Source organism: Caloenas nicobarica, chromosome 1 (assembly GCF_036013445.1).
Source record: "Caloenas nicobarica isolate bCalNic1 chromosome 1, bCalNic1.hap1, whole genome shotgun sequence".
Taxonomy (NCBI): domain Eukaryota; kingdom Metazoa; phylum Chordata; class Aves; order Columbiformes; family Columbidae; genus Caloenas; species Caloenas nicobarica.
This window is the reverse complement of record NC_088245.1, coordinates 153647440-153675370: the sequence shown is the minus strand read 5'-3', so window position 1 is coordinate 153675370 and position 27931 is coordinate 153647440. Positions and strand designations below refer to the sequence as shown.

General features: G+C 41.4%; 1 protein-coding gene across 1 annotated transcript; it reads right to left on the bottom strand.

Annotated features, from left to right (window-relative positions):
- RAB20 (RAB20, member RAS oncogene family) lies at positions 1 to 27931 on the bottom strand. Its single transcript, XM_065655303.1, has 2 exons — positions 27605 to 27931; positions 1 to 951 (listed from the first exon to the last, which is right to left on the bottom strand). Exons 1-2 carry the CDS (start codon positions 27774 to 27776, stop codon positions 431 to 433), a joined length of 693 nt encoding a protein of 230 aa, XP_065511375.1. The 5' UTR covers positions 27777 to 27931; the 3' UTR covers positions 1 to 430.

The following is a 27931-nucleotide window of genomic DNA, read 5'->3' as shown; positions in this document are numbered from 1 at the left end:
TATAAATTATACCTGACATTTTTTTTAATAATAAAAAAGTACCGTGTGTTCAGTCTTCCAAAGTTAGAATCACAAGGGGAAAGATGATAATGTGAAAGCTGTCGAGAGTACACAAATAGGTCATTTACATGCAACATGAAATAGCGAGTCATTAAAAAAATCAGACTCCTTCAAAGCCATCCAAATGATTGTCACTACCAATTGTACTAACACACCATTTGTCTTTAGAGCCCTCGGAAACTGGCAAGTCTAACTCCATAATTTCGCTCACATTCCCATTTTCATACACAGTTTTCCAGAAACCCTTAACATTCAGAAGATTTGTTTTTTCACCACATACACCATTTAATCTATTTATTTTTTGACTTTTCCTTTTTCATTAACTGCAAGCGCTTCTTATTCCTCAGGTTTTTTATGTTATGTAAATGATTCAGGCACAACAACCAGATTTTGTCCTTTTTGCTGGCTTGTAGTCAGTAATGTCTACAGTTTGTGGTGGCCCCTCAGCTTTCTGCCGTATGATTATTGGCACTACCATGTCAAACACAGTTTCAAAGAGGTAATCCACCTTGTATCCTGTTTTTGCACTGGTCTCAAAGCACATTTTCTCAGCTGCCGGAACATCCTTCTCATCTAGCATTTTGTATTTCAGGATCTTTTTATAGAGCGCGATCGCATCCTCTACACAGACTTGTTTTCGCACCTTTGAGCCACAGCTGGCAACAGGCTTCTCGGGTCTATTTTCATCCGGTGGCAAAGCACAGTCATCGGTGAGGTCAACTTTATTTCCCACAATAGCAAAAATGCAGTCGGTGCTCGCACTGTCCGTCAGCGCCAAGAATCTTTCTTCCAGCTCCGTCAGGCTTTGGAGGCTGTTCACATCATACGTGAGGATCACAGCCGCTGCTCCTCTGCAGTACATCGACCCCAGGCCATGAAACTGCTCCCGTCCTGGCAAAGGTTTAAACACAACAAAAAGTTAGTGTGCTGCTGGAAGCTATATTATTCACTGACTAAAAGAGCTTAAGGAATTTCACAAGTTTGCGTGGAGCAATGAAGGTAAAAATGCGGTATTTGTAGCATTTTCAGGGGTTTTTTTCCTTCTGCTTTTCCGTAAGAGTGTAACAGTGCCACAGACCAGCTCAGCTCACTGCTTGCTCAGTGTCAGAGCAGGGAATCTGTACAGACAGAATCACACAGAATCACAGAATGTTACGGATTGGAAGGGACCTCAAAAGATCATCTAGTCCAATCCCCTCACTAGAGCAGGAACACCCAGATGAGGTTACACAGGAAGGTGTCCAGGCGGGTTTTGAATGTCTCCAGAGAAGGAGACTCCACAACCTCCCTGGGCAGCCTGTTCCAGTGCTCTGGCACCCTCACCATGAAGAAGGTTCTTCTCATATTTAAGTGGAACCTCCTGTGTTCCAGTTTGTACCCGTTGCACCTTGTCCTATCATTGGTTGTCACCGAGAAGAGCCTGGCTCCATCCTCATGACACTCACCCTTTACATATTTATAAACATTGATGAGGTCACCCCTCAGTCTCCTCTTCTCCAAGCTAAAGAGCCCCAGCTCCCTCAGCCTTTCCTCATAAGGGAGATGCCCCACTCCCTTCATCATCTTTGTGGCCCTGCGCTGGACTCTCTCCAGCAGTTCCCTGTCCTTCTTGAACTGAGGGGCCCAGAACTGGACACAATATTCCAGATGAGGTCTCACCAGAGCAGAGTAGAGGGGGAGGAGAACCTCCCTCGACCTAAGACGAGTAAGTGTGACACAGAATTCACAGTTGCAGAAAGAAAGAAAAAAAAAAAAAAAAAAAAAAAGGTGTTTTTTAAATTAAATTGCATACTAGTTTATTTATGCCACATTAACAGCTGCACTGCTTGCATCCACAGATGGCCCATTCCATCTATTTAACCATTTATAAACAAAAAATAATTTCAAATTCCACTAGAACTTACTACTCCTACAAATTCAGTACACACTTTCAAGTATTTCCAGTTCAGAAATCCAGATCCAAGTCAGTAATCCACTTCTTCCTGGGTTTTGAAGGATTTTGTAAGCAATTTAGTCCTATGCTACATGCCCACAGTTCCCAGGTACATTTGCTCTACAGGAAGAGACTTGTTGTCTTTAATGCTGTTGTATATAAGCCCGTATTGATGTGCATCTGTCCCACCACAAGGACTCACACTTATTTTAGAGTATTAAACGCACACAATGTAGAGAAACCGAACTACATTTTAACAGTAATTTATCTTTTAAGTTGCCCTGACCAGCACTCAAAAGCCAACAGTTAATAACAGACCATTTCTTCCTCCTCATAATTAAGTGAGGATCTCCCAGCACTTCCAGCTAAGCCTTGACAGTCTCCTTCAAATCCGCTTCTTGGAAGACAAAACTGACTGTTCTTTAAGTTTTGGGAATCAAAAGTTGCAAAGAGACTAAAGGAAAATAGGCAGAAGATGGACAAACAGTGTTTTCCTTTCCTACCAAGAACTGCAACTTTCCTCAAATATCTTCTATGTATAGAATTTGCTGGAGCATGTTCACTTTACTCCTCAAAACCCGATCAGGAAAAAGATAAAACACAGTAGATTTCAACCAGCCAGAATCAGGCTTAGGTCACTACAGAAGTGTGAATGAACAAGGAAAAAAAAAGATTTAAAAAAGCCATCTATGCTCTTCTGAACATTCAAGAATCATCATCATTTATCAACCCTGTTCATACAGTCTCTTTGCACAGAGCCTCCATTTACAGAAAATCTGGAAGTGATCTGGTTACATTAATTTTCTGCACAAAGCTACTGGTCACCATGAGTTACAGCATTGTGAAATCCTTGTAAGTGACTATGGAATAGGAAAAGCAGAAGAAATGCATGCTGAAAAATACCTGTCAGTGTATACTGGGAGAAGACACCTGCACATGAACATGCACAGTGTGCAAGTAACTTAGAGTCTATCTCCAGTCAGGAAAAGAACTTAAAATAGATCTTTGAGTCACTGTAGTATGTCTTTTGACAAACTTCAGGACACTGCTCCATGGTGGCCAGACGAGAGACACAGTGTTCATTGTTATCAGCAAAACAAAACTGGAAAACACCAAGCCAGAACATGTTATCCAAAGTTCACCAAACCTTTCACAGTGAGTGACATTCCTGGAACTGCCAGAGAAAGAGATTTTAAAAGGTGCAGAATACACGATAAAGAGGTCTGAAGGAAGCTGGTGAGGATGCTCAGAAGTATGCAAAACTTTTGCATGAGGAAAAACTGGGGGATCTCTCAAGCTGGTGAATGATTGAAAAAAAAGGATATAAACAGATGTTTATAAATTCAGGCCTCGTACTGAGAAAGTAACCCAGGAACAACTGTTTACTCTTTCTCATAACAAGGAAAATTAGGATTTCACATGGAAAAATCCTGTGTGTTGTTTAAGTACTTTCCTACACAGTGAATAATAGGTGGTAAGGGCTGTGCAACAGAGGTTGCAAGTTCAATGAATGGAGTTGAAAAAGTTTTAGGCAAAGCTTATGGAGAATTGCTTCTGTGCAATGTTGTATAACCTCCGATTTGTTTTCCTCCAGTGAAAGAAATTCTTTAAAGCAGTGATCTGAAGGTAGAAAAAAGGAGAGAAAAAAAACCCAGTGTATGCCCTTGTTGATGTACGCTGGCTAAGGGCAAGGGAGATTAGGGTGCAGGGGAATGAGGAGGTCAGTGCTTTGATACTCTTTTCTCCAATCTTATGTTCCAAGTTGGGCTTTCAGTTGCACTGCGAGTTTTTAAAAGTCTCAGATTTTTCAGTACAAGTTTGTGCTGTGACCTACTTTGTTTCCATCCGAATGCTGATTACACTGCGTTCTGGAAACCACAATGGAACACATATCCTCCCCCGTTCTCCCACTTCACATGCCTGAGCCATAAAATCCAGCCCGCAAAATCATACACTACAGCAACTGAGTACTAGAACAATACTATTACTTGTTTTATGGAATTTGTATGCTAATCTAATCTTGCACAGCATAATATAAACCATGACATTTTTACATTCCAATTACCAACTGGCTACTTCTACAAATAATATATTGTTGAAAGGAGAAAAAGGCAGTAAGAAGAATTTACCTTGCATAAGGGATTAATTATGCCAGAGGAATTACGGATAGTCTCTCTTGCCCATATAACACAATCTACATGCAGAAAAAATGCTTAATTTATTTTTGCAGCACAGTTTCCTTGTACAGACCGCTTCTGGCCCTTAAGGGCTGGAACAACCCTAGATGTGGAAATCCCCCAAAACTACACAAAGTATTTAAACTAAGATCTTATCTGTCCTCAAGGTGTCAGGCAAAATAGTATCAGACATTACAGTGAATAACTTATTAAAACAGTCACACTCTTCTTATGGCCCTTTATTTCTTTCTCTGGACCCATCTGGTCCCACTACAACCATGTACCTTTTTAAACCATTAGCCAAATTAAACAGTAAACCCTGAATCCAAGAATGAAACAATTTTAGCATTTCAAAAATTAAGCTAACAGGGAAGAGTGGCAGAATGGTCAAATAATTTGCAAGCAAAGGAATTGCAAGGAAAAAAAAACCAAACCAACCACAAAGGCACAACATCAGGGAAATTTCTTAGAGCCAAGCAACAGAATCACAGAATGGTTGGGGTTGGAAGGGACCTCTGGAGATCATCTAGTCCAACCCATAACCAAAAACTAATTTCCATTTTTCTTTTCATCATTATATTTTGCATATTTACAGCAGTTCAACAACCCTACAGTCATATCACTACTTGCAGCACCATTAACTTTTCAGATGCTCTTCCAGCAAGTAGAAGAAGTGCTGTTGGAGACTTTACCCACTCAGGAGCAGCACAGCCACCAAGCATTTTCAAAGTCCTGTGATGGTTATAAACAAATCAAAGAATTTTGAGCCAAACGGACCTCAGTACCATCAAGTTCACAAGAAACCCAAGGGAGACAGAAGGGAAAAGCAGATCTTGCAAGAGGCCAGCCTGATAAATAAGCGAGGCTAACTTTAAAGTGTGCTGAGACTTGAACTTAAGGCCTAAGCTTTGGTCTAGCCAGCCTCCTACAACACCCCGACCTCTCAGCGGGAAGGCAGCAGCCCCACGTGAACTCTTTCTCCAGATGGGACCAGAGTCTGACCGAGCATCCCCTTCCCTTCCCAGCTCCCAGCTGAGGGATCCACTGACCACAGCAGTGCCCCGGTCTCCTCCTTGGAGCCATCCTCCTGCCCGCCATCCCCAGGGGTGGTGTCCAAAGCAGCCTGTGAAGTTGCTGCTGATGTTGAGGAGGGCAAAAGATTTCCTCCAGCCAGGTTTGAATGGTCCTTCCCTACCACCTCTTCAAAGGTTTTCACCACAACTTCTTAAGCAGCATAACTTCCCACACACACACTCTTTCAAGAAATCCTTGACAAGAAGAACAAGTTTTAAATCTCTCAGTGTTGAGCACACACGACAAGGCAAAACCAAACTGTTACTTTAAAGTCTTGAGGGAATAAAACACCACAAATACTAAAAAGCTAAAAAGGTCTTCCAGAAAGTACTGGGGAAAAGTACCATCGTTACTTGGATATCGCAGTCTGAACAGAGTCCTAAATTCCAAGTTCCTAAAGTAAATATGTAGTATGGAAAAGTATATGAAGGTGAACAACAGCACACTAACATTGCATCAAAATGAACAAGAGTGCAAAACTGTCCAGAAAGTTCTCAGTCCATAAACCAGGTATCTTCCAAGGATTTTCACTGTAATTTAAGCAGGATTGTAATCTGAACAGTAGAGAGGAATTACCAGAAACACAAGGTATCAGTTAGGCCAGGGGTGTCAAACTCATTTTCAGCAGGGGCCACATCAGCCTCACGGTTGCCTTCAGAGCACCAAACGTGATTTTAGGCCTGTATACATGTATACAGGCCTGTATACAAGAGTAGTTACACTTACACAGTCCTAAAATTACATTCAGCCCTTTGAAGGCAACCGTGAGGCTGGCGTGGCCCCTGCTGAAAACGTGTCTGACACCCTTGAGCTAGGCTTTGCCTTTCTAATTGTCTTTCTCCTCTATAAGAGAGTCTGAACTTGAGCGTACACAAAGAGGGCCAAGGAGTTGTGCCCTAAGGAAACAGCCAAAACAGGAAAGAAAAGAGAAAGTGTGACACCCACGACACAGCACAGAAATCGGTATTAGAAAGAAATGAGAGCTGAGGATTCAGCCGCAGTGGATGAAGGTTCAAAGGGTGACCTTGATGCTGTTGAGTTACCTCAGCGGGAACACCCGCGTGATCGCAAGAGCAGACAAAGAAGCTCCTTTTTAAGGAATAGCATTTCCTTCTGTTTGCAGACAAAGCAGTAAAGTTGTGACCCTTTAAAGGACATTAGGAAAAACAATTCTGCTAAGAACTGAGATTTCTGTTTGTGCACGTATACTGAGATATATATTATCAAAGAACAAACAATAAAGGTCCCTGAAGGTTTCAAGAAAATTCCCCTGCCCACATGTGAGTCAGGCTGTAAAGTTTTGACACCGATGAAGTCAGACTTCATTACCTTGTGCAAGATTGATATTTATTTCTTCTGGGTGGCTTTATCACATTTCCCTTGAAGTAAGGAGCTTTATTAAGAACCGGACTACGCCTGTGGTTACTTGAGGATAAAAATAAAGCTCTCCATCCCAAAGGATTAGCATGGAGGACGTAAGTAGGAATTAGTGGCAACAAATGAGTCAGAAAGCACTGGAGAGCTCAATTTTTGCATATCCAGGAGCTATCTGAATACGTGATTTCCCGATCCATTCAAAAAATGTCAGCATTTGGTTTTCTTCCAGGACTAAATTCCCCACAGAGTAAAAGTCTCTGGAGAAGACAGAACAAAACACACAGGCCCCCCAACAAAACACACCACACACACATCACCACGACCCACCCCCCCCCCCAAAAAAACCCAACCTAATCACCAAAACAACTACGGTTGAGCAACTAGAAAAGTCATTTAAGTTCCACCTTCACCTAGTATTATATATACGCAATGCTACATTATAGAATATACTTGTGTATATTGAAGTTTCAGAATGTGTCAGAGCTCTAGGTCTACTAAAAATCAAGATGACATTTATTTTGTTTATACTCATTACTTAGATATGAATCAACATTTGAGGCATGAACTGTGCCCTATTTCAGGAGCTTCTGTTTAAGTTATTAAAATTAGATATGGATATCTGGGCCAAAGCAGAACATAATATAAACATAGGAAAGTACTTATCTTAATACCCAAAGGGCTTCACTTTCATGTTTTAAAGTAGAAAGAGCTACACATGGAAGAAGAAAATAACAGCCACATGGGTTAAGGGAACAATGAACAAAGGAAGATTCTTTAATACAGCTCTCCAAAGAAAAACCGTCAAAGACAGTCAGTCAAGAAAGTGGGCTCAATGTAATATATGACTGGGACAAGCTTACTCCATTTCTAAATGCAACTTACTCTCAATTGCTAAGTCAAATATCTCTATCTCATCATAAAAGATTTCAAATGGCAAAAAAGACCATATCTTCCCTTAAATCTATGTATTTTTGTCTTAATGAACAGATACTTTGAGATCTGCAGGAATCTGAAATTCCCAAGGCCCCACAAACGTCCCCACTCTACAAATGTGAATCGGTTCGGGCTTGCGAAGCTCCTTCTGCAAAACTGCAGTTTGGTGTGAGCAAGAAAGCCCTGTGAACAGGAGCTTCATTCACTTCTCTCTCAGGCAAGACCAGAAATCATGATGACACTGAGCCCTGTCCTCCAGTCAGCTTTAATTATCATACTAGAAATATCACTCCCCCACTAACAAAAGCTTCATTTTTGACACAAAAATCCATGGCTAGAAAGTCTAGAACTTACCCACTGCATAATCATTATCTATGAATTACTTAAATCCCCTCAGATCTGGTCTTAGAAAACGGGGGTTATTCAAAACCACTTTTACAATAAATAGAAATAACACTTCAGTCTCTAGATCATTTTTCTTTTCACGCCAATTTAAAACATAAAACCACATAAAAGCACCATCATATCATGTTGTACTTATGGTTCCTTCTCACCAACACAAACACACACTCTGCATCATAGATGTTATTCACAAACCAATGTCCAAAGTTACTAAGTTCCAAGCCTGCAGCATTTAGGTATTTATACTGCTGCTTTTATACAGATAAAGGAAATATACTGCGTGAGCTCTTCTCGTCCTCCCCTAGAGGCTGGCGTTCAGGATGGCAAATGTAGTCAGGACATTTCTTTCAAGTGCTAAAAATATCTTCCCATTAAAAAAAAAAAATAATAAAAAAATCAAAATATTCAAATGAAGGCAAGTCACAGATTCAAAGGGACCAACAACGTATTCATACTCTCTGCCATAGATGAGAAATCCTCATGAACCATTAACAGTGAAGCAGAAGATGCTTCCTAGTACATTTAACTCCATGACAACTGAATAAAAGGCAGTTCTCAAGATTTCAGTGCGCTGTTATACAGGAGGAATGTAACATTTTCCTGATCTGGAAGTGGCGATACATTATGCCACTATAATCTAGCCCCCACTGAATTCACATACAAAAATCTTATACAATCTATTGGTATAGAATAGAATTCTACAAAATATTAAAATATTCCATTTCATAGATCTGATTTTGTCTGAACAGTCCAATAAGTTACTTGAGAAAATCCAACTAGTGATCTAAGTGGAGGCAGAGAAAGGTTTTGATGAAACAGGAAATGCCTTGGCACTATAATCCCAAATTTATGAACTATGATACCACAGTATGGCTTTTATCCTGAGAGATTAAGCTGCACCCTTCTGTGTAAATAAAATAACTTTTAAAATCTCTTTAATATCGTTACTTTATTTTTTAGAAGTCTACTAAACCACCATCGGTGATCCAGCAGTGTCTGGGATAAAACATACCCCAAAATATATGTAAACTGTGTTATGAGGTAACCTAAATTTTGATAGCAATAAAAAATGAGGAAAATTACACAGCGATGAATAACTGAAGGGCCATTTGAAGGGTTAATTCTTAAACACAATTCTAAACAAGAGTATAAATCTTATCTTTTATCTTTGGAGAATAACCACTTGTCTCTTGCAAACTTATCCAGGAATATTTGAAAAATATTAATGCACTCTCCACAGAATAAGAGGACAAGCTGCAATAGTGTTCAGGAAAAACAGGATGAGATGATTGGCATTACCAAGCATCAAGGCCTATTACTGGGGATTCTGCCTCCAACGTAATATTCCAGGGAAAAAAAATAAAACTCATCCTTTATTTTCATTCCTTTACATAACAAATCCAACATCCTTTTGGGCATCTAAATTAGCTATTAACATTCTGCCAATAGAAGACGACTACACCCTGGAAGGACACCCTGGAAGTCCACACCAGCAACTACCAGTGTGCCTTAAGTAAAGCAACTCTTACTTCCCCTGCTTTAGTTAAGGGCACTAAAACTACAAGTCTTGTATTTCTACCCCCTACTACTTTTTTTTTTTTTTAATGAAAAGAGAGAGACATATGGAAAGCCGCACAAATATGGAAAAGTAATAAATTTTAAAGAGGGTGCAGGCAAACTACACAGAAAAAAAGCCAAACACCACAGCCTGTATCCTGTATGAGGTCTTGCTCTTTTTGCTTGTTCTAATACAAAGGTAGCATACAAATTCAATTTTTTGAGTTGTAATCAGCGCTAGTATGGCTGGGAAAGTTTGGAATCTTTACAAACAAAAAGAATCACTAGAAAGCACGAAGAAAAAGGAAGCATTTACTTACCGCAAATGGAAATTCAACTACACTCTCTATCTAAGAATACTAATACATGTAACAAAAAAAAGAGCTATATCCAGATTTATTTTAGCCTATTTTTTCCCTTCCCGTTTAACTATAATAACTAAACTAAAAATAACAGGCATGCCATAAATAAGGTTTGCAGGACATGTTTCAGCAGGCACCAATGAATATGAAGTACGTAAAAGATTTTGCCCTAAAATTCTAGCCACTTCACCTACTTCTGAAAGATAAGCCTTCCCTTAAAAGGATTAATAACTTCACTAAAGTAATGCTCTCTTTACAGATTCAAGCTTATGCCTAGTTTACAGTCTTTTCAAAAGGAAAGACACCTTAACAGCCAGCCAAAAGAAATGATAGTGGCAACTATTATTAATTTGCTTCTCCTTTTATGGTTTTAAAATCAGTAAAAAGCTCTCATATTTTGGCTGCGTTTCCTTCTTCAGTTTTTTGCTGTATACACCCAGAGCAATTATAGCACAACCCGTTCAAGACAGCCCTGACGGGCTGGAGAACAACCCCCCTCACACCCCTGTCCTTTCCCAGAACAGCTTCCCCTCCTCAAACTTGAATTATACCAATAGGTCAAGCCCTTTCAACCCACTCCTTAATCGCTATTAGAGCACCAATTCAATTATCATTCCAGAAGTGAGACTCTGGCACGATTCACATAAAACAATTCTTCCAAAGAAGTTCAGTCAAACGGGCCTTTTATTGTTAAGACAAATAGCAGGCTGAGAAGTTATGCAAGAATAATGTCACATGCCAAGCTCTGTAAGACATGATTAATATCTACAGGATCATCTGAGTTTTATCTGAAGACAACAGCTTGTTGCAATACGTTTTTCTGCAGCAAAAAGGCATACACAAAACCCCGTTCAATAGAAGTGGCAAAAGAGAAAATGACGGGAATTTTTGCTACAGGGTTAGTTTTATTTCATATCCTTCAAAAACGTTATCTTTCTAGGCATGTGCTGGTAGAAGCTCCAAAACAGACGTCTAGTCACAATAGTTTTCTCACATGCTGAAGAAATGACTCAAAAGACATGTAGCTTTAACTTGCAGCACACCTTTAAAGAACACACAGCTGAAACAGGGCTGAAAACTTGCTGTGTTTTTTTGACAGTGAACAGTGTGACAGTTCATGGAGAAATGTGCTTTTAAGTAAAAGTTTGCTTACTAAAGGCAAGTAAACTAAAAGCAGAAGCCGCGCAGCTTATGCTGGTGCTGATCAACCCGTTGTTGCATCCTGCAGAGCCTGCCCAGTCACAGAGGTATCCAAAAAAGCTCATTACTGCAGATGAAACCCTTTCGCCCACACCTCAACTCTAATAAACATCTCTCTTTCATCTTGTCAAATCCTGTTTTATTCAGTCATGAACTAGTTTAAATATTCCCAGAATTTTTTTAAGCCAGGCCTGAATTTGTCAATTTTCACTCCGAAACTGGCACTGAAGTTTTTCATTTCTAGTTCCCAAACACAGATCTGTTGGACACACTCAAGGAAAGGAGGAGATCAAGTTAACATGGCAGAGGAAAAAAAAAAAAAAAAAAAAAAAAATCACCAAGCAAGGCTAGAGATCAAGTGTAATCCTCATTTGAGTCTGATTTCCTGCACAATAAAATGATAGAATTTCACTCAGCCCTCATCTTGTGACTGATTTTATAGAGCAACCAAAGAAAAAGAAGTTATTTTCTCACAAATTAGTGTGCTGCATTTCAGCTTTCAGACTCTGAATTTTTATAGACTTCCACCATCATTATGTATCGGCTAAAAAAAACCCACCACCACCAACAAATCTACCAGACACCCCTTTCCACACACACTTAAAAAAAAAAACCAAACAAAAACTAACAAACAAATCACAACACCACCACCACACAACCCAAAACACAAACACCAACACACACAACCTCACTCTCCCCTCTAAAAGGTATTCCTGTGTGACTTAACCCTCTTCTTGTTAGGCCAGAAAAATTCATATTCAGGTTCTTTGCCTCTTGCAGATTACTCTAAACCATTAATCATCCTTGTAGCTCTTTTCTCCAACCTTTCCATATTATTCTACAGCCAAGACTGTAAAAGAGGCAAAAGAGTCTCACTGAAAATATGATGTTACTGAAATTCTTCACTACTTTCATCCCTCTCAATACACAGTATGCTTTTCAGAACAGCTCACAGGCTTTGGGACACCACAAGGTAGCACTAAGAGCTCAATCTGTCATCTACTACCAACTCAATGGACCTTGCAAAACACGAATTGTTGCCCAAATGAATCGAGCTTAACCTGTTACCAGCTCTCCACACCACTAGTCTCTCTTCATTTGCAGCCTTACACATTTGTTTAGTCCACATATTTCTAGCCGCAATCATCTTTTTATGAAGAAACTTACAAACTCAGTGTCTTTGGACTAAATGCATATCCACGGTACCTATAACCAGCAATGTCTTCACTGGACAAAGGGCTAGCACAACCCCTATGTAAAGGAGAAGAAATACTATCAGAGAAGATTCCTATTATCTACAAGATTTAGTCCATAAACTAGCTTCAGCTTTTGGGGGACAAAAGAGTACCCAAGATGCATTCTCTTGCATAAATTCAAAATTCTTTTTCTTGCTGGCAAGAATAAATCAGAACTTAATAATAAAATAAAGCCCAAGATTTTAAGTTCACAAAACTGTAATTTCAACACCAAAGTTCCCATAGAAACACGAATTTTACTGCAGCAATATGCCTTCTATCCAAAGTTTCACATTTTATCGTATTATGCCCAGTAACACAAAGCATTACATAGAAAAAAAGCCCCTAACCACACTAACTAGCATGTCTTTTCCAACAAAATCTTTGGCTAGACCTGGGGAAAAAAAAAAAAAGGCAAAAACCCCCCACAACAACAACAAAACACCACATACACAACAAACTATGTGCAACTAAAGATCCCATTGACACCTCTACAATCCTGAATAACATTTTCACTTAGCTAGATAAGACTTAGTTTTGTCCAACCATCCATTTTGTTTCTCTCTCCTGACCTACTGTTTATTTTTAAGTGAAGGAAATAACCCCAGAAGCTTCAAGCAATCACATATTTTTCAGCTGTCTGGAAGCCTAGCACCTTGTAAAAGAAGAACAGAATTGACCTTAGCCCTGCCAGTCCAGCATCTAGCAAGCATATCTTCAGTGCATCTGCAACACAAACTGAAAAAAAATCACACCAGTATTTATCTGTTTCCCTCTGAAACCTGACAGTGCTGCAGGAAGACATTTTATTTAAACACTGAAGGCTGGCAAAAGAAGTGGGGGCACGCCAAATTTATGGAATGTTATCATCCCGTCCAAGAGTGAAGGCTCCACCAGAACTCCAGCTGAGATCTCACATCAACACCGTCTCTACTGAAAAGAGATGGTGACAGGGTGCTTGAGAGTTAAATTTATGAAGCTCTTGTATGCCTGTACTAAAATGGGAGCAAGAGTGGAAGGATGAATCTAGAAATTTTAACCTACGTAAAATGTAAGCATCGATGTGAAATTCTTTATTTTTCAAAGACAATTTTAAACTGCTACTTAAAAAAGAACCAGTCATTTGGCAGATGACCTTCTTAAGGAAAGATATGATTGGAGTTAGGGGGGGTGGAAAATCCTTTGGGTTTACTTTGGCAGAGTTCTGCGGGAAGCAATAGCACTGAACACTTAACTGCAGCAGCAGAGCTTGACAGTCAAATATTGCTCGGCAGTGGGCAACGAAGAGGCTGGTTACAGGACGGGTCTGCAGAACAACCTCACCTGCAGAAGCCGCTCGCTTCTGGGTTGTGCAAGACGACTTTTGGTTGTAATGCCCACTGGAATGCCAATCCACCTCCTCCAAGAAAAGTCCCTCCTACAGAAAAGCAATTCATTTTATACAGGATGAGCTCTAAAAGCAGTTGTTTTTTCTTTCCAGTACCTGAAAAGTGATGCTTTTTCCTTAAATTTACAATTCCTTTTCCACCAGGCAGCAGGCACTGCAGCTGAGCCCACTTCTCTATGCAATTGCTAAGCAGAGACGGTTACCACGTCCTTATCATCAGAGTCACACCGAAAGGAGATCTTCAAAGCCCACGCTCCCTCCGCAGGTTTGCTCTCCACACTGAGAGGCAGGTCCTCAACTCAGGCAGGAATGCACGGCCGGGTGTATTTTGGCACAGTTTGACTGGCATTGCGGGGCTGGGAGGTCACTCCACACACGTTGGATGTTTTGTATTGGTCAAAAAGGAACTGGCAAGTTAACCTGGCTTCCAACTTACTCAAGCAAACATTCATACAGGTGTGTGATTAAAAGAAAAAAACCACCAAAACAAACAGAAAACCAACTAAATCCAGAGATGAGTAGGGTTAACTGAGATTGCCCTCCTAAATGTATTGCAATAAGCACTCTGAAATGCCACCACTCCTCAGGCGTTCCTGCCAGTTCTCAGTGAAGAGTTAGCAAGTCAGCGTCTGCCCGCTCCCTCACAGATTAGAAATCCTTCCTGCTTTTCTTCATTTTTATTCCTATTTTAAATTTACTTGGGTTTTTCCAACTTCCTCATTAGATACTTTGCTCTCAGATATCTCTTTACATTTTTTTAAAATCAAAATTTACTGCAGGATTTTTTGCAGAAGGGTAACTACATACATACCATTTTTTTGCAGAAAGGTAACTACTTGCATACCAAGTCAATCAATACAATACACCATGCCATTTTTTGAGCGAGGAAATACCATGAACTCAGTAAACATCTTAATTATGGACAGTGACATTTTAGAGAAGAAACACAGTTCCTTGTTACTGATTGCAGATCCTCTTTGGATGAACTTTCATATCCAACCATAAATAAAATTAAGCAGTCTAATATATTAGAAACATTGTTCTCTTTCCATATTACCACTTTAACCCCAAACACATCATATGTATTTCTGCCTCCTGGCTGTCAGTCTTCAAACCCCTTCCCAGCTATAGGAAACAGAGTCTACAAATCACAAAGTTCATATTCCGAAAAACAGAGACCAGGTTTCACCAAAAAAAAAAAATTTGAGAGCTGGCAGGTTGTCTTGTCAGAAGTGACCTTCTGTGTCACATGTTTCAAAAATGAGAAATGAATAATGAATAAAATAGAGTTGTCAGAAGCGCTTTAGGAAGCTATGGTTATAGCTTCCTGTAGATCAATAGCAGGCACTCATGGATGGTCTGCCCCAGCAGATACTTGACAAGTGCCTCTTATTTAAGGTTAAACTATCTTCTGCTGAAATGGAACTCAATTGTAGTAGCTAACTATATGCTAGCTCCTGACTTGTAACACTGAGTTTAACTTTAAACCAGCCTTCACTAGCAATTTGAAAAATATTTGAACCTTGCTAAGTGGGTAGAAGTAAAGGTCACGGATCTTGCAAGCTGAAGGAAAAAAAAAAAAAATCTACTTTCTTATTTTTTAAAGTGAAACTCACATTAGTAACATGGGACGTAAATCTAGGCCCACTCAATGGAGAGATATTTTTATGATTTTTTTTTTTTTTCCAATATCACCAATATCAGTACATTTATAGGCAGGTTCTCAACTAAGAACAATATGCAATTCATTCACGTATAATTTATGCTCAAGAAAATTACAAGCACTTCTACTCTTTACCAACCACCACCAGTTTCTATTCAGCTGAAGTCGTCTTCGCTGCTCACCTCTGGATGGTCGCGGTTCCTCAAAAGCAGGAGGAAGTTCTGGTGATGGGGTGAGCTGCCTTCAGCAGATACCCAAAGTGGGAGACCATGCCAGACACACAGCTGCTGCCGGGGTTTTACGGGAGCGTACACAAACTTGTTCACCTCGTTCAGGAAATTTTAATCTCAGGACGTGTGGCTTGTGTTTTCAGAACTTGCACCAGCTAAGATGAACACATGGCTTTTACATTCCCAGCACCACCTCTCCCTTTTAATTCCACTGCTGGCTTCTCTGCCTACACCCCTAAGAGCATATTTAGTATTCATCATTTAGAGGCATTAATCTGAAGGTTAAAGAAACAGAAACCACAAAATAGGCATGGTAAAATAAATAAATAAATCTCATCTCCTTAACATTCTCCAACCTGGCACAAAGAGGGTACCACTAAAAACCGTAAACAATTCAGTTCTGAACTTTCTATAGAGAACAAGCTACAAAGAGCAACCTTACCACTGTCCAGTGTCTGCCCCGTTCATGGCACGAGGGGAAGCTACTTACCGAAAGGGAACTGCCTACAGATTTGCAAGTATTACGTCCTTTTCTTTCATAATTAAGGCGACAAGGCAGCATCTCTAGGTCACAAAGTGCTCTGCCTCTCAAAAGAGGATAGACACCAACTATTCCACTTCCACTGGGCTTCCAGGGCTCAAAGTAAAAAAAGGCTTGAGCAGGACAATGTGGAAAGGGCACACAATGCTAAAACAGGAAAGAGATAAGGGAAACAGTACAAGCGTGATACATGCAGCTATCTGCTGTGGGAGGGAAAGCTCATGTCCTAAAGACAGTCTGATGGGAGTGTTTGTTCCTCCTCCTAAAAATAAGAAGTAATCCTACTGGTGGGAGTTGGAGCAGCCAAGCAGATTGAGACATTTTCAGTTTCACAAAATTAAAGATTCACTTTTTAAATAAGTAACTGCCTATATCAGGGGAGGGAGGGGAAAAAAAATATCACTCTCATTATACCAGTGGGTTTTTGTTTTGTTTTAAAACACTTAAATCTCACAGCAACTCACAAGATTTGATGATCCCTTTTATGAAGCCTGGAAGATGACAGCTCAAGTACATTAAAGTCATTCATTTTTTCACTAGAAACCGCTACAGATTCTGCTCATTTCTGCCTTTTCTGAATGAACCAAAGTATTTGATTTTCTTTTTTTGAGAGAGAGCGCGCAAATGACAGTCAGAGAACAGAAACAAATTAATAATCAAACAAACCTCTAAAATATAACTGAAAGCCTTATTTCTAACCTCAGCAATTAAAAAGAGAGCAACAACAGATTTGTACATCTGGATAGCAGACCCCACTAGGAAGAGCAGAAAGCGAATTTCTGAAGACTTTCACAACATAAGGCATTAAACTGGGTGAAGCTTTAATCCCATCACTGAAGTAACCTGCACAACCAGAAAGGGAAGTCGGTCAGCCCAGAGGCCCTGGGGAAAGGGAAACAGGGAGCAGGAGCTCAGCCAAAGGTCATTGCAACCAGGGCACAACTTCCCACGTGTATGTTTTATACTGGTGTCATTGAGTGCACTGGGAACGTGAGCTTAAGCAGAAATCAAAGCTGGTTCACTCCACGTAGAGAAGTTATTACTCAGCCAATGACCAGCATTTAGATGTTTGTTTTAAAGGCTATTTCCATCTACCTAACTTTTGCTTCATGTTCTTCATGAAGGGTATTACACATTAATTTCTCTTGCCTCACCTCCCAGACTGTTTCTTTGGGGTTTCTAGTTAATATATTCTTACAGGATGAACATTTTCCTGAAGGTCTTACTAAGCCATTCTTCATTTTACAGATAATTATATAATTAAGAGAAAAATAAAGTCTCAAGTATTTAAATATCTATAGTGTAATATTACACATGATTAAAAATTCCTAAGTAGTCATCAGCTGCAGAATGTAAACCAAAAAAATCCTGCTACTGAAGACCATTATTTTTTTAAACTAAGTATATAAGACCAGATGGATGGCTGGTCAACATTTTTTCTCTATATTTAGTAGGAACTTCCTGAAGTACAAAAACAGTGGTTAGGAATATTGAAACATGTAACAAATTGAAAAAATATCAGTGGATCAACTGGGGACAGGAGAGGCTGAGGGAACAGGAAGAAGCATCTATATCAGAGGCTTAATGATTATTGAACAAAATTATTCCAATCTTTAGTTCATTAACATGTAGACCAGGGGAAAAAAAAAAAGGTATTCTCTGTAGATCAGGATATGGCAAGTTATTTTCATGATTGGGGGGAAAAAAAAAAAAAAAAGGGAATTTGTGAAAGGGCAGAACAGAAACAACCTGAAAGCACAACAGCTTTAATTCATAGTAAGACACTAACCTGTTTAAGTTTTAAAGGCGTTTCCTCCTGGAGTCCGTACACGAAGTTTCCACCACGCTACAAACTAGGCTGAAATGCTGAAATGTATTTTTGCTCCAGTGGAATTGGTGAAAAGACAAGAGCTCAATCCCATTTTCTTCTTCTTGCTTTATCTATAAAACACTAATAAATTCAAGCTCACACAAGTCTTTAGACTGTCAGCAGAGTTCTTCCATGAATGGCTCCTTGATGGCCCACACAAAGCCAACTACAACTCTAGTCAGCTTCCTAAGGGATGGACAGATACATCAGAAGATTCACAAACACATTTGATGATCTATCTCCCTTTAAAAATGACGTTAAGAAGTTCTCTTCTAGAATAGATTGGGTTTTTTCCACATCCAAGTAGTTTAGTAAGATTAGAAAAATCACGTATGCTTATTGAGTTGGTTGTCCAAAATGATGTTATCCTGGATCTCCTGTGGTGAAGGCTGTCAAATTGCTTTTGCTGAGAATTCTTTCAAATTATGAACAAAAACCTTCATTTCCTTTAACCACCTCTGCTCTCAGCAGTACTGCTTGCATAAAAGAAGTTTAATCACCAAGCTCAAATCTCATTTCCTAGGCTTGCATTTCCTCAGGTACTGCATATGGATTTACAGTCGATAGGACAGGTGCAGGAATAGGAATTTTTCACAAGTTCAATGCCTTGTGATCAAAGCCCAGGATATTCTACCCAGTGTTCACCTGGAAGGAAGCAAATCATTCAGACTTGAGGGAGAACATGATTCTTTCTATTCCGTATTTTTTAATGGCTCCACACGTATCCACCACCGACTCAGCGTCTTTCTTGGTGGAGACCCAAACAAAGGTTACTTGTTTGGATATTTTGCAATAGTACAATGTGACTCAGGCAAGGCATTACCAAGTTCACCTTCAGTTCAGCTAGTGAAACAGTGCCACATGAAAAATCACTTGGAAGCTCACATGGCTAGCGGCTTCAACACAAGACAGCAATTGTCTTAAAGCAAACAACTCATCTATGGTGTAAGATGTGACTGCAGTGTGAAATAAAGATACTTAAACTCACCTGAGCACCAGGAGCAGCCCAAACCACTGTGATGCTGGCTACGAGTCTCCCTGGCTTTGACACTTGTGCACCACCATACATATGTACATGCAAGACGAAACAAGAAAAGTACTCGCCATACGTGAGTGCTCAGATAAACCATGACAGCTAACAACTTGTTACCTGCCCTAGACTTTGATTTTAAGCACCCGCTGTCACCTTGTTTCTGAAGGAAAGAGTAGAAGGTCATTGCATGGTTGACTGCAGTCAACCCAGACTGCCCAAGTTCAGGCATCTAAACATACAGTACTAATTCTAAGTAGCTACTTGTTTTCTCATTACAGAATGTGCCTGGTATCCCAGATATAACCAGAATTGGGTCAACGTGACTTACTTTGTACACATTCATCTTTATCTTACAGCTAATGAAGCTTTTGGCTCTTCTGTGCAAGGCTATTTACCCAGCTGCAAAGTCGGGGTTTGGATGGGATACTTTTTTACCCAATGTCTTCCTCCTCCCACCCAAATTGCTGAAAGAGTGGTGGTTTCTTAAGCTTAACCTTTCACAAATATTAAACTCAAACTGAAGAGTGCAACAGGGCATTAATAACTTGCTTTCTTGCACAAAACTCTTATTTAAGCCTTTGCACATACCCTACAGAAGACTGGTTTTACCAAAGAGAATAATCCAGTTCTTGGATACCCTTCTGAAATTTTCTGCAATTTCTCCCACCGTCTCCTGATCCACCAGGAAGTTGAATTTCCATGTGTCTGCAATTTTTGTCAGCAGCTTTGCCACTGCATTTACATTGTTCAACTAACCATTTCTCTTGCACATGCCTCCCTCTCTCATGCATTTTCAGTATTGTCACAAAGCAGACAGTCAACACTTAAACTAACCTTTGAGCTGTCAAGTCAATTTTGACAGAGGTATCTGGAAAATATATTTCTTCCTTCAGTAAGCAAGGAAGAAAGCATGCAATGCCAAAGGTACAAACTCTCCATTATGAAATGATCAGAATCGCTCCTACCGAGGACCTGGGGCTTTAAAACATGGGTTTAAAATGGAGTCGTTCAATCAATTCAAGAATTTGTACAAACTCATTTGTATCAGTCAAAGCCAAGAAGCAAAACTTCCACAGAAAAACAAGAACACAAGCCATGGACCAAAGACTAGGCAAACATAATCTTGTTCTCCCTTCCACCGTCTACTCAGATGCACTTGAAAATGGCCGATATTAACCTCTCTTCCCCCTTTTACAGTATGACTCTAAAACTTGGGCCTCACTCCAGGCTAAAATTAGAACACAAAACCAGCGTTTTTGTTATAGAATTTGAGAGGCTACTGAGGACTCCGAGGCTGCTGACGTTCGTCAAGCCGCAGTGCCACGGCACAACGCAGGACAGCTTAGCCAGGCACAGGCCGCAGGTCACTGCTATTATCCACAGAGTCTCACTGAACCATCAAGTAGTTTCCCACTGAGGCTGGAACAGCACAGTCACTTTGCACACTAATATTAAATACCACATGCAAAGCAGGGATTTAGCGTGGGGGTTGGAATACAGAGGTTACTGAAGAGGGTCATACGCGACACTTATCTTGGCCTGCATCAAGTACTCGCGACCAACAAGTGGCTTGCCCTCCCCATTCGCTTGCCTCCTCAAGAGTCAGTACTAAAATTACGCATTAGAAACAAAACTCCTCCTTTGATAAAGTGAATTAGCCCTAGCTGAATAAACAAACTGGGTTAGTTTTGTCTCCCATTTCTTTTTGATGTTTGTGTATTTTTCATAAGTCACTCTCACAAGGTATTCCCATATTTTTACTTCATTTGCACATGAAAGCGCCTTCTTTCAGCAGGAATCAGTGTGCCACCTTTGACTTCACTTATGTATCATTGTATTTTTAAGTTGTGGGACATGGAAAATACAACTTCCTCCAGGACTTTCTCCAGAAAATTCATTATTTTTTCATAGTTTTAATCCCTTCCCAAGCTATTCTGCTTTTTTTCAGGAAAAAGTCATTGCAGAAAAAAGTCATCTAGTGCACTGTTTCACGACAAATAAAATCCTGCTTCCAGGGACAGTCTAAAGCTAAGCCTTTGTTCCTGCCTCTCAACCTGCTTCAGATAAAGAACTCGCTGACAGTGAACTTTCTTCATGGTTTTTCCCCACATACACAAGAGGTTTTTCTCAGCAGCTTACCCATACTGTCCCTTTGAACCTCTGCTCTTATGATTTCCTTTTCAAGACCTGAGAACTACAACTGTGCACAGAAATCCCAGGGAAGCCATCCTATTTATGTACGAGGCACTGGTCGTCAGCTGTCATTGTTTCACATGCAACAATTACAAACAATTAATACACAGAGGCCAACATCTTATTCTCCATGATAATTTTCCCAAAGGCAAAACTCAAAGACTTTTGGCAGCAACTGACTCCCAACCCATGACTCACTGGCAACAAATTTAAAGCATTTTATTCCCCATAATTTCCATCTCATATCTTGTTAAGTTCCAGCCTCCTGCACACAGGTACGTGCCCAGCAGCCATCCTCACTAAATGATCCCTGGTGCCCAAGATGCTTTTTGGAGTGCTATCCTCTAACTCCTTCCAACAAATGACCTCCTCAATTAAACGTAACGTCATCACACATCCAGCAACACCCAGCCCCGACTGCTACTCTGTCACCATTCCACCGGGTTCAGAAAGGCTTTTGCACATGCCTCAGAGCCCTCTTTGGCTTTGACTAACCTACCTCAGCATCTCATCTGTAGCTTCTTTTCTCCCGTTGTAATCCTCTACTTCCAAAAGTCAAAAATAGTAGCTACTCTGTTCAATATTCTGCTATGATTCTTCACTTGTGGGTAGAACACTCTGCTTAATCCTGCTCTTCCTCTGTTCTGTTTCAGCATGACTGAGGACCATGCTTCCTCCCTACCTACCGCCAATGTGTATCTTACTCACTGCGCGGGGGGGGGACTTTTGCCCTCAGGGTAGCTGGCCGACCAGCCTACCTGGGCTGATGTCATACTGCAAAGGACTGAGTCACACCACATCCTGACTTTTACCTGAGAACTTTGCTGCGTCACCCCCTTTCCAGGAGAAAAACATGCAGAAGGAAGCATACGTCTACACAAATAAGTACTGAAAAAAGTTGAGGGACTTGAAGCCTAAGCGAGAGAGGAACCTAACAATTCTTACCAGCTGCACACTCACACCTAGCCCAGGAAAGCTCAGCCCAGGCAGCTGCCGGCACTGCTGCCCATGAAACACCAGCGGTCAGAGATCAGAAACTGTGAGCAATTCACAGGCGCACACCAGCACCGATCCAGCAGACGCCAGCAAACCAGTCACAAGAGATGCCAACATTCGTTACACAGATACACCGCAGTTGATCCAAGCCACAGAAAAGCCTTTTCCAGACTACGTTTGTCTCCTTTGTCCCTACTAGCTCTGACAAGTGAAAAGTCACCAAAAAAAAAAAAAATCTGCAGGTGCAAAATAAAGGGGGGGAGGGTGTAAAAATATTAACTGATAGCTGAATATACACAGAATAGTCAAATCATTTCTCACATGCAGACAGCTAGCTAAAGATGAGAGGAAGCAAAAGAAGGGAAGTTTGCTTTCTCAGTTACCTTAATGTTTCCCCATTATCATGCTGCATGACTATCCGTTGATAAGTTCAAAACCCAGCCTCTTTCTTAAAATGCAATTACAGGATCATGAAGTGAACTTTATGAAATACGTGTCATTAACTTGCCAGTTTGCTGCTCTGATACTAAACCAGCAACACAAGGGACATGACCACTAATAAAGAGACTTTACTGCTGGGGCACCATGTATCTGTCAGATGAAAAAAACCCTCAACTTAAAGAGATCTAACATACAAACAAGTTTTTTGTCTTGAAATATCAAGGGGTAAGAAAATATACCTGAACACCCTGCTAGCTGCAGCCACCACAAGTATTCCAGGCTTAAAGGTGGAGCAGCACTGAGACCCGCAGAACTTCAGGACATGTTTGCGCTACCCGAGATAAATGGCTGTGTGCAAGCTCAGAGCTGCATGCCGCCAACACCCTGCAGGAGGTTTGGTTTACTCCACAGTTGCTGTCAGCACTGCCTAGAAGACACATAAATATATACACACATATACATATATATAGCTTCAACATGTGAGTCTCCAACCTCCAATCCTTTCACATGAGAAAGCTCTTCTGGCTGTGAAGCCCTGGGTCATGCTGTTCCTTACCTTCCTTGGTTCAGAAAAATACTATTTTGGATATACTGCTATGAAGGTCTCAAAGCATGCATACAAATGCTTTAGAGACTGGGCCTCCATCCAGCAGACTAGTCCTTCAAAATATGTTGAATTTTACGGTTTCTCTCTTTTTCGTATAGTTCATGCATTTTTAAAAATTCCTTTGAATTAACTGGCCCAAACAGAAAACAAGCAAATGTAATTTGTAGCATCGGAGTCTAAGGAGTAAATAAAGAACTCTCTGCACCAAGAATACAACAGCAGCCACACTGGGTCAGGCACAAGACCATCTATACAAGCCCCTGACAACAGAGAAACAGTGAAAAACAGATGGCTACGAAAAAAAAAAAGAGCATAAAAACATGGCAAGCATATGATGCTTCTCCCAAGTATTCTTCCATCTGCGGCATGTTTCCTTGAGTTGAATGCAATTTCCAAATAACTTCTCTCGTACTTATCAGACTGAAAAACTGGAAATGTTGAACTGTTTGCTGTAAGCATTTACATAAAAAATAATCAAGTCTAACAACTTCTGCACACTCATTTTACAAGACTTGTGGATAAGAATATGAAAGATTCAGACTAGACTAGGCAGCTGATTTTTCCAAGATAAGGAGCTGTGTGAATATAGAGCCAAAAGAAGAGGCCTCCCTAGAATAACTGATCTGCACTTCAGCCCTAACATGGCAGAACAGATCAAGTGTGCACTTCTGTGATTTACTGAGTGGCAACAGCACAGAAAAATACTTTTTAAGCACTTTGGCAAGCAAATTTAACTCTTCCTCGAATAAATGTGAGATTTTCCTGAATAACAGAGTGAGAAGTAATACAAGATCAACAGCGATGAGTAATAATGACACACGTTTTCACTAAATCAGATGATCAGCAATTAAACTGATGTATTATTAATATCCACACATACTTAACTTTTGAACCATCACTGCTACTGCAGATATACTGAAGTCTAATCTTGTGAAAACAAAATTCCGTGTTATAGGAAAAAAGCTTCAGTGTGTCAAGGTTTACATTGTTACAGACAACTGCCTAATCCATACCAGCAAAACAAATAACCATTCGAACGGAACTTAAAACAAAATTTGGGTACTTCTATGGAGATAAGAGTCCCCAAAATCATGCTGGTAAGCAACAACAAAAATAAAAATACATTTGCATACTAAATATAACATGAACTAAGAAAATTAAAAAGAATGCGCATTCCCGTTAACCTTGTAAAATTGAGTATTTCACTAGAGTACTGAACTAGCGTAGTAGTTACTACCAAGCATCCCCTCATTTTCTAGGCTTTGTCTTCCATATTTCTACATTGTACATGTGTAAAGTACTACTGGGGTATTAAGACAGACATCTTGAGCTGGCACTCGGTATTTAGGTAGCTAATATGGGTGCAAACATTGAACTGTGTTTTTGTCATGCTCTTGTGATGAAGAATTTTTCATCTCCTGGATGATCTTTTCTTTCTGGATTCCCCTGTACATCTACACATACACAACGTATCTGTATTCGATGACCCTGTAACTGCTTCACGAGAACTCAGTAGTACGCAATGTCAGGTTAATAAACAGACAGAAGAGCTAAATTTTAACCTCCTCCTTACTACAAAAACTCAAAGCTTACTTGGTACCCACCTGGTAGAGATAAGACAGTGACACCACAGAGAGATAAGAAGCACACACCAAGGGCTGCAGACACCCTGTGTCCACACAAAAGGAAAATAAAAAAAAGTAAATAACGCAGGCTTTTGAGTCCACTTGTTTACCTAACATCAGAGTTGCAGCATCCAGGGAGTCCCTTCCTTCTTCATCAGGATGTCAGAAAGCATATATGTGCCCTGAGAGCTGCTGGTTTTTAGAAGATTAATGAGAGCTCTTAATAAACCAGAGCCCACAGGCCCAAATGTGGCCCAGCCCAGTCTTGGCAGCTCCCATCGTTCTGCAGGAGCACAAGCCAACAAGGAGATGGTGCAAGAGTCTGTACCTGCCTGGGATTGCAGGGCTCGATGCTAATTCCAGCAACAGAGAAGAATGAGGAAGATGTGCTATGCCACCCTCAGTACAACACAACGACGCTTTTCAACTGGCGCTCTGCAAATACAGCTTCAGCAATCCTGCTATAGAAGTCCTTCAGTCCCACTGCTTGAAGCACTAGGAGCTTCTACTGTGAAGCTACAGGTATCGCCTGGGTGCTTCACCTGGAACACGGAGAACCACCTCTGGAGCCTTCCACATGCCACACAGAGCTGGAACCTGCATCCTCAACACTGTATAAAATAATGCAATAAGAATAAATGACTGGAAAAAAAGGGCTCTAAAATCAGAAGACAAAGCCAGGGAGGGACTTATTTTATAGTACATGATTTAAAAAAAAAAAAAAAAAAAAAGGCAGAAGGTTGTAAAGGAAATTGCCAAAGAACAATCCCACCAAGTTAACTCTTCTGTTGAAATAAAGCCCACTGCTATTCACCCATGTGGGTATTGGGTCTGGCTTACTAGAAACAAGCAGCAATTGCCCACGGGATACTCTCCACAGTAAAATACATGAATTCTAAAACTGAAGTAGATTTTTTAAAAAAATATTGCAAAGGACATAGAAAGTGTATTTAAAACAGAGGTACTGGTAAAGAGCTTTCATCATAGTAATAGATTAAGAAATGCAACAAGCAAAAGCTCTTAAACTTCTCCTCCCCGGCTCCAAAAAGCGTTTTTGCATAACTTCTCAGCAGTTTCATTCCCCACTTTCTCCTTCTCAATTTGTGACACAGGAAAAGCCATTTTGGACCAGATTGTGACATGAAGTGACACAGCAAATGAACTTCCCTCCCAAACGTCACCAAGAGGAAACTGGAATATTGCATGATACTGTAACTCCCCAGGTTTCACAAGAAAATATACTCTGCATTCATCATATTGCCACTAACGAATTGTAACAGAAGTCAGCCAAATGTGAAGACAAGAAAAATACTGAACAAGATATTTACTTAACAGGCAAGAATGTTCATACACCTCATTTTTCAGGGTAGTCTCATCCTCTACGTGACAGACCAGAGTTTCCTGATGTAATAACCAAGAGCGAAATCTTCATATGACCAAGACCACAAGCCACTTCTCCAGCCCATGTCCTCCCACCTCCTTCACCCCAGGACTCCAAACCACAACCCACGCTTCCTCCTGCATCCCAGACGTGCTGCCTGCCACAACACAGCAGGGTGGACAACCCGGTGCTGCTATCCCAGAATCACAGAATGTTAGGGATTGGAAGGGACCTCGAAAGATCATCTAGTCCAATCCCCCTGCCGGAGCAGGAACACCTAGATGAGGTTACACAGGAAGGTGTCCAGGCGGGTTTTGAATGTCTGCAGAGAAGGAGACTCCACAACCTCCCTGGGCAGCCTGTTCCAGTGCTCTGGCACCCTCACTGTGAAGAACTTTCTTCTCATATTTAAGTGGAACCTCCTGTGTTCCACTTTGTATCCATTGCCCCTAGTCCTATCATTGGTTGTCACCGAGAATTCCCAGATAGAAACCTGCCTGCAGCCCATGCTCTCTGCGCATCGAATCCTGACGTGCAGGCTTTTGTTGCTGCAGTGAAACCACGAGCCGTGTCTGAACGGTTTGTGAGCCGTGAGTCTGACACCAGCTGATATCAATTGGACATCTAAAAGCATGCAGCGGGAAGTGATGAACAGAAGTTGCAACCTCTCTAATTCCTGCTTTGGATTTGCAGTCAGTTGCCATCCACTCAGGCGAAAGAAAGCAAACTGGCAGGACAGTCTTCTCTGCACACCCACATTTTGCAAAGCGGGTCCAAAACCACCAGAGATTAGCAGTTGTAAGGTCCCTTTTGGCCCACCAAAAATACGTTTCTTTCCAGACTTTGTTCCACTGCCAAATAATTTGTTTTACGCGACTTACTTTACCTTAGTACCGAAATAGAGCGCTAAGCACCAGGCACGCCGGGGGATTTCCCGGTCCCGGCCTCCCCGGCCGGAGCAGCGCGGGGTTCACCTCTCTCCATCTCCCGCACTCCGGTTCTCGGAAAAGCGAAGCTGTCCGGAGCGAGGTCACCCGACCGCAACCTTTCCCATCATCAGCTCTTACATTCGGACGGAGCCAAAATTAAGAGAACAGCAAAACACACGTCTAATGGCCAAACCACGGACGGTGCCGGCGTGCAGCGCTCGCCCGACACGGCGGAGGGGCAAGCGCAACTCTCTCCGCACCGGGAGGAGAGGGGCGGCCGGCCGGCAAACACCCCCCCTAAGTTTCTGGGAGGTCCTTTCCGATGGGAAACAGCGGGAGCCCGCAGGGCCAGACCCCCCGCTCCTCCGGGCCGCCCTGCACCGCACCGCGGGTCTCACCTGCCGTGTCCCAGATGGAGATGTTGTACGGCCCCCACTGCTTCAGGTAGAAGGCACCGCCGACGGTGCTGACCGTCTCCTGGAAGCGCTTCTCCATGTAGCGGTGCAGCAGGGACGTCTTGCCCACGTTCATGTCCCCCAGCAGCACCACCTTCCCGTCCGGCTTCTTCATCGCGGCCGGGCCTGCCGGCTCCCGCCCGCCCCCTTCCCCCGGGCACCCGCCGGGCCGCTCCGCCCGGAAGCGGCGGGACAAGGGCCGCTCTCCGCGGGCAGCCAAAACTTCGGGGGCTCCGCCGGAGCCGCCGCCGACGCGATCCGGCCCCGGCT

Bases quoted from the DNA above. Each gene is read 5' to 3' on its own strand.
- RAB20 (XM_065655303.1), bottom strand. From the start codon at position 27,776: ATGAAGAAGCCGGACGGGAAGGTGGTGCTGCTGGGGGACATGAACGTG. The intron at 952-27,604 runs GTGAGACCCGCG...AACCTTTGCCAG, and splicing joins CTCCATCTGGGACACGGCAG to GACGGGAGCAGTTTCATGGC.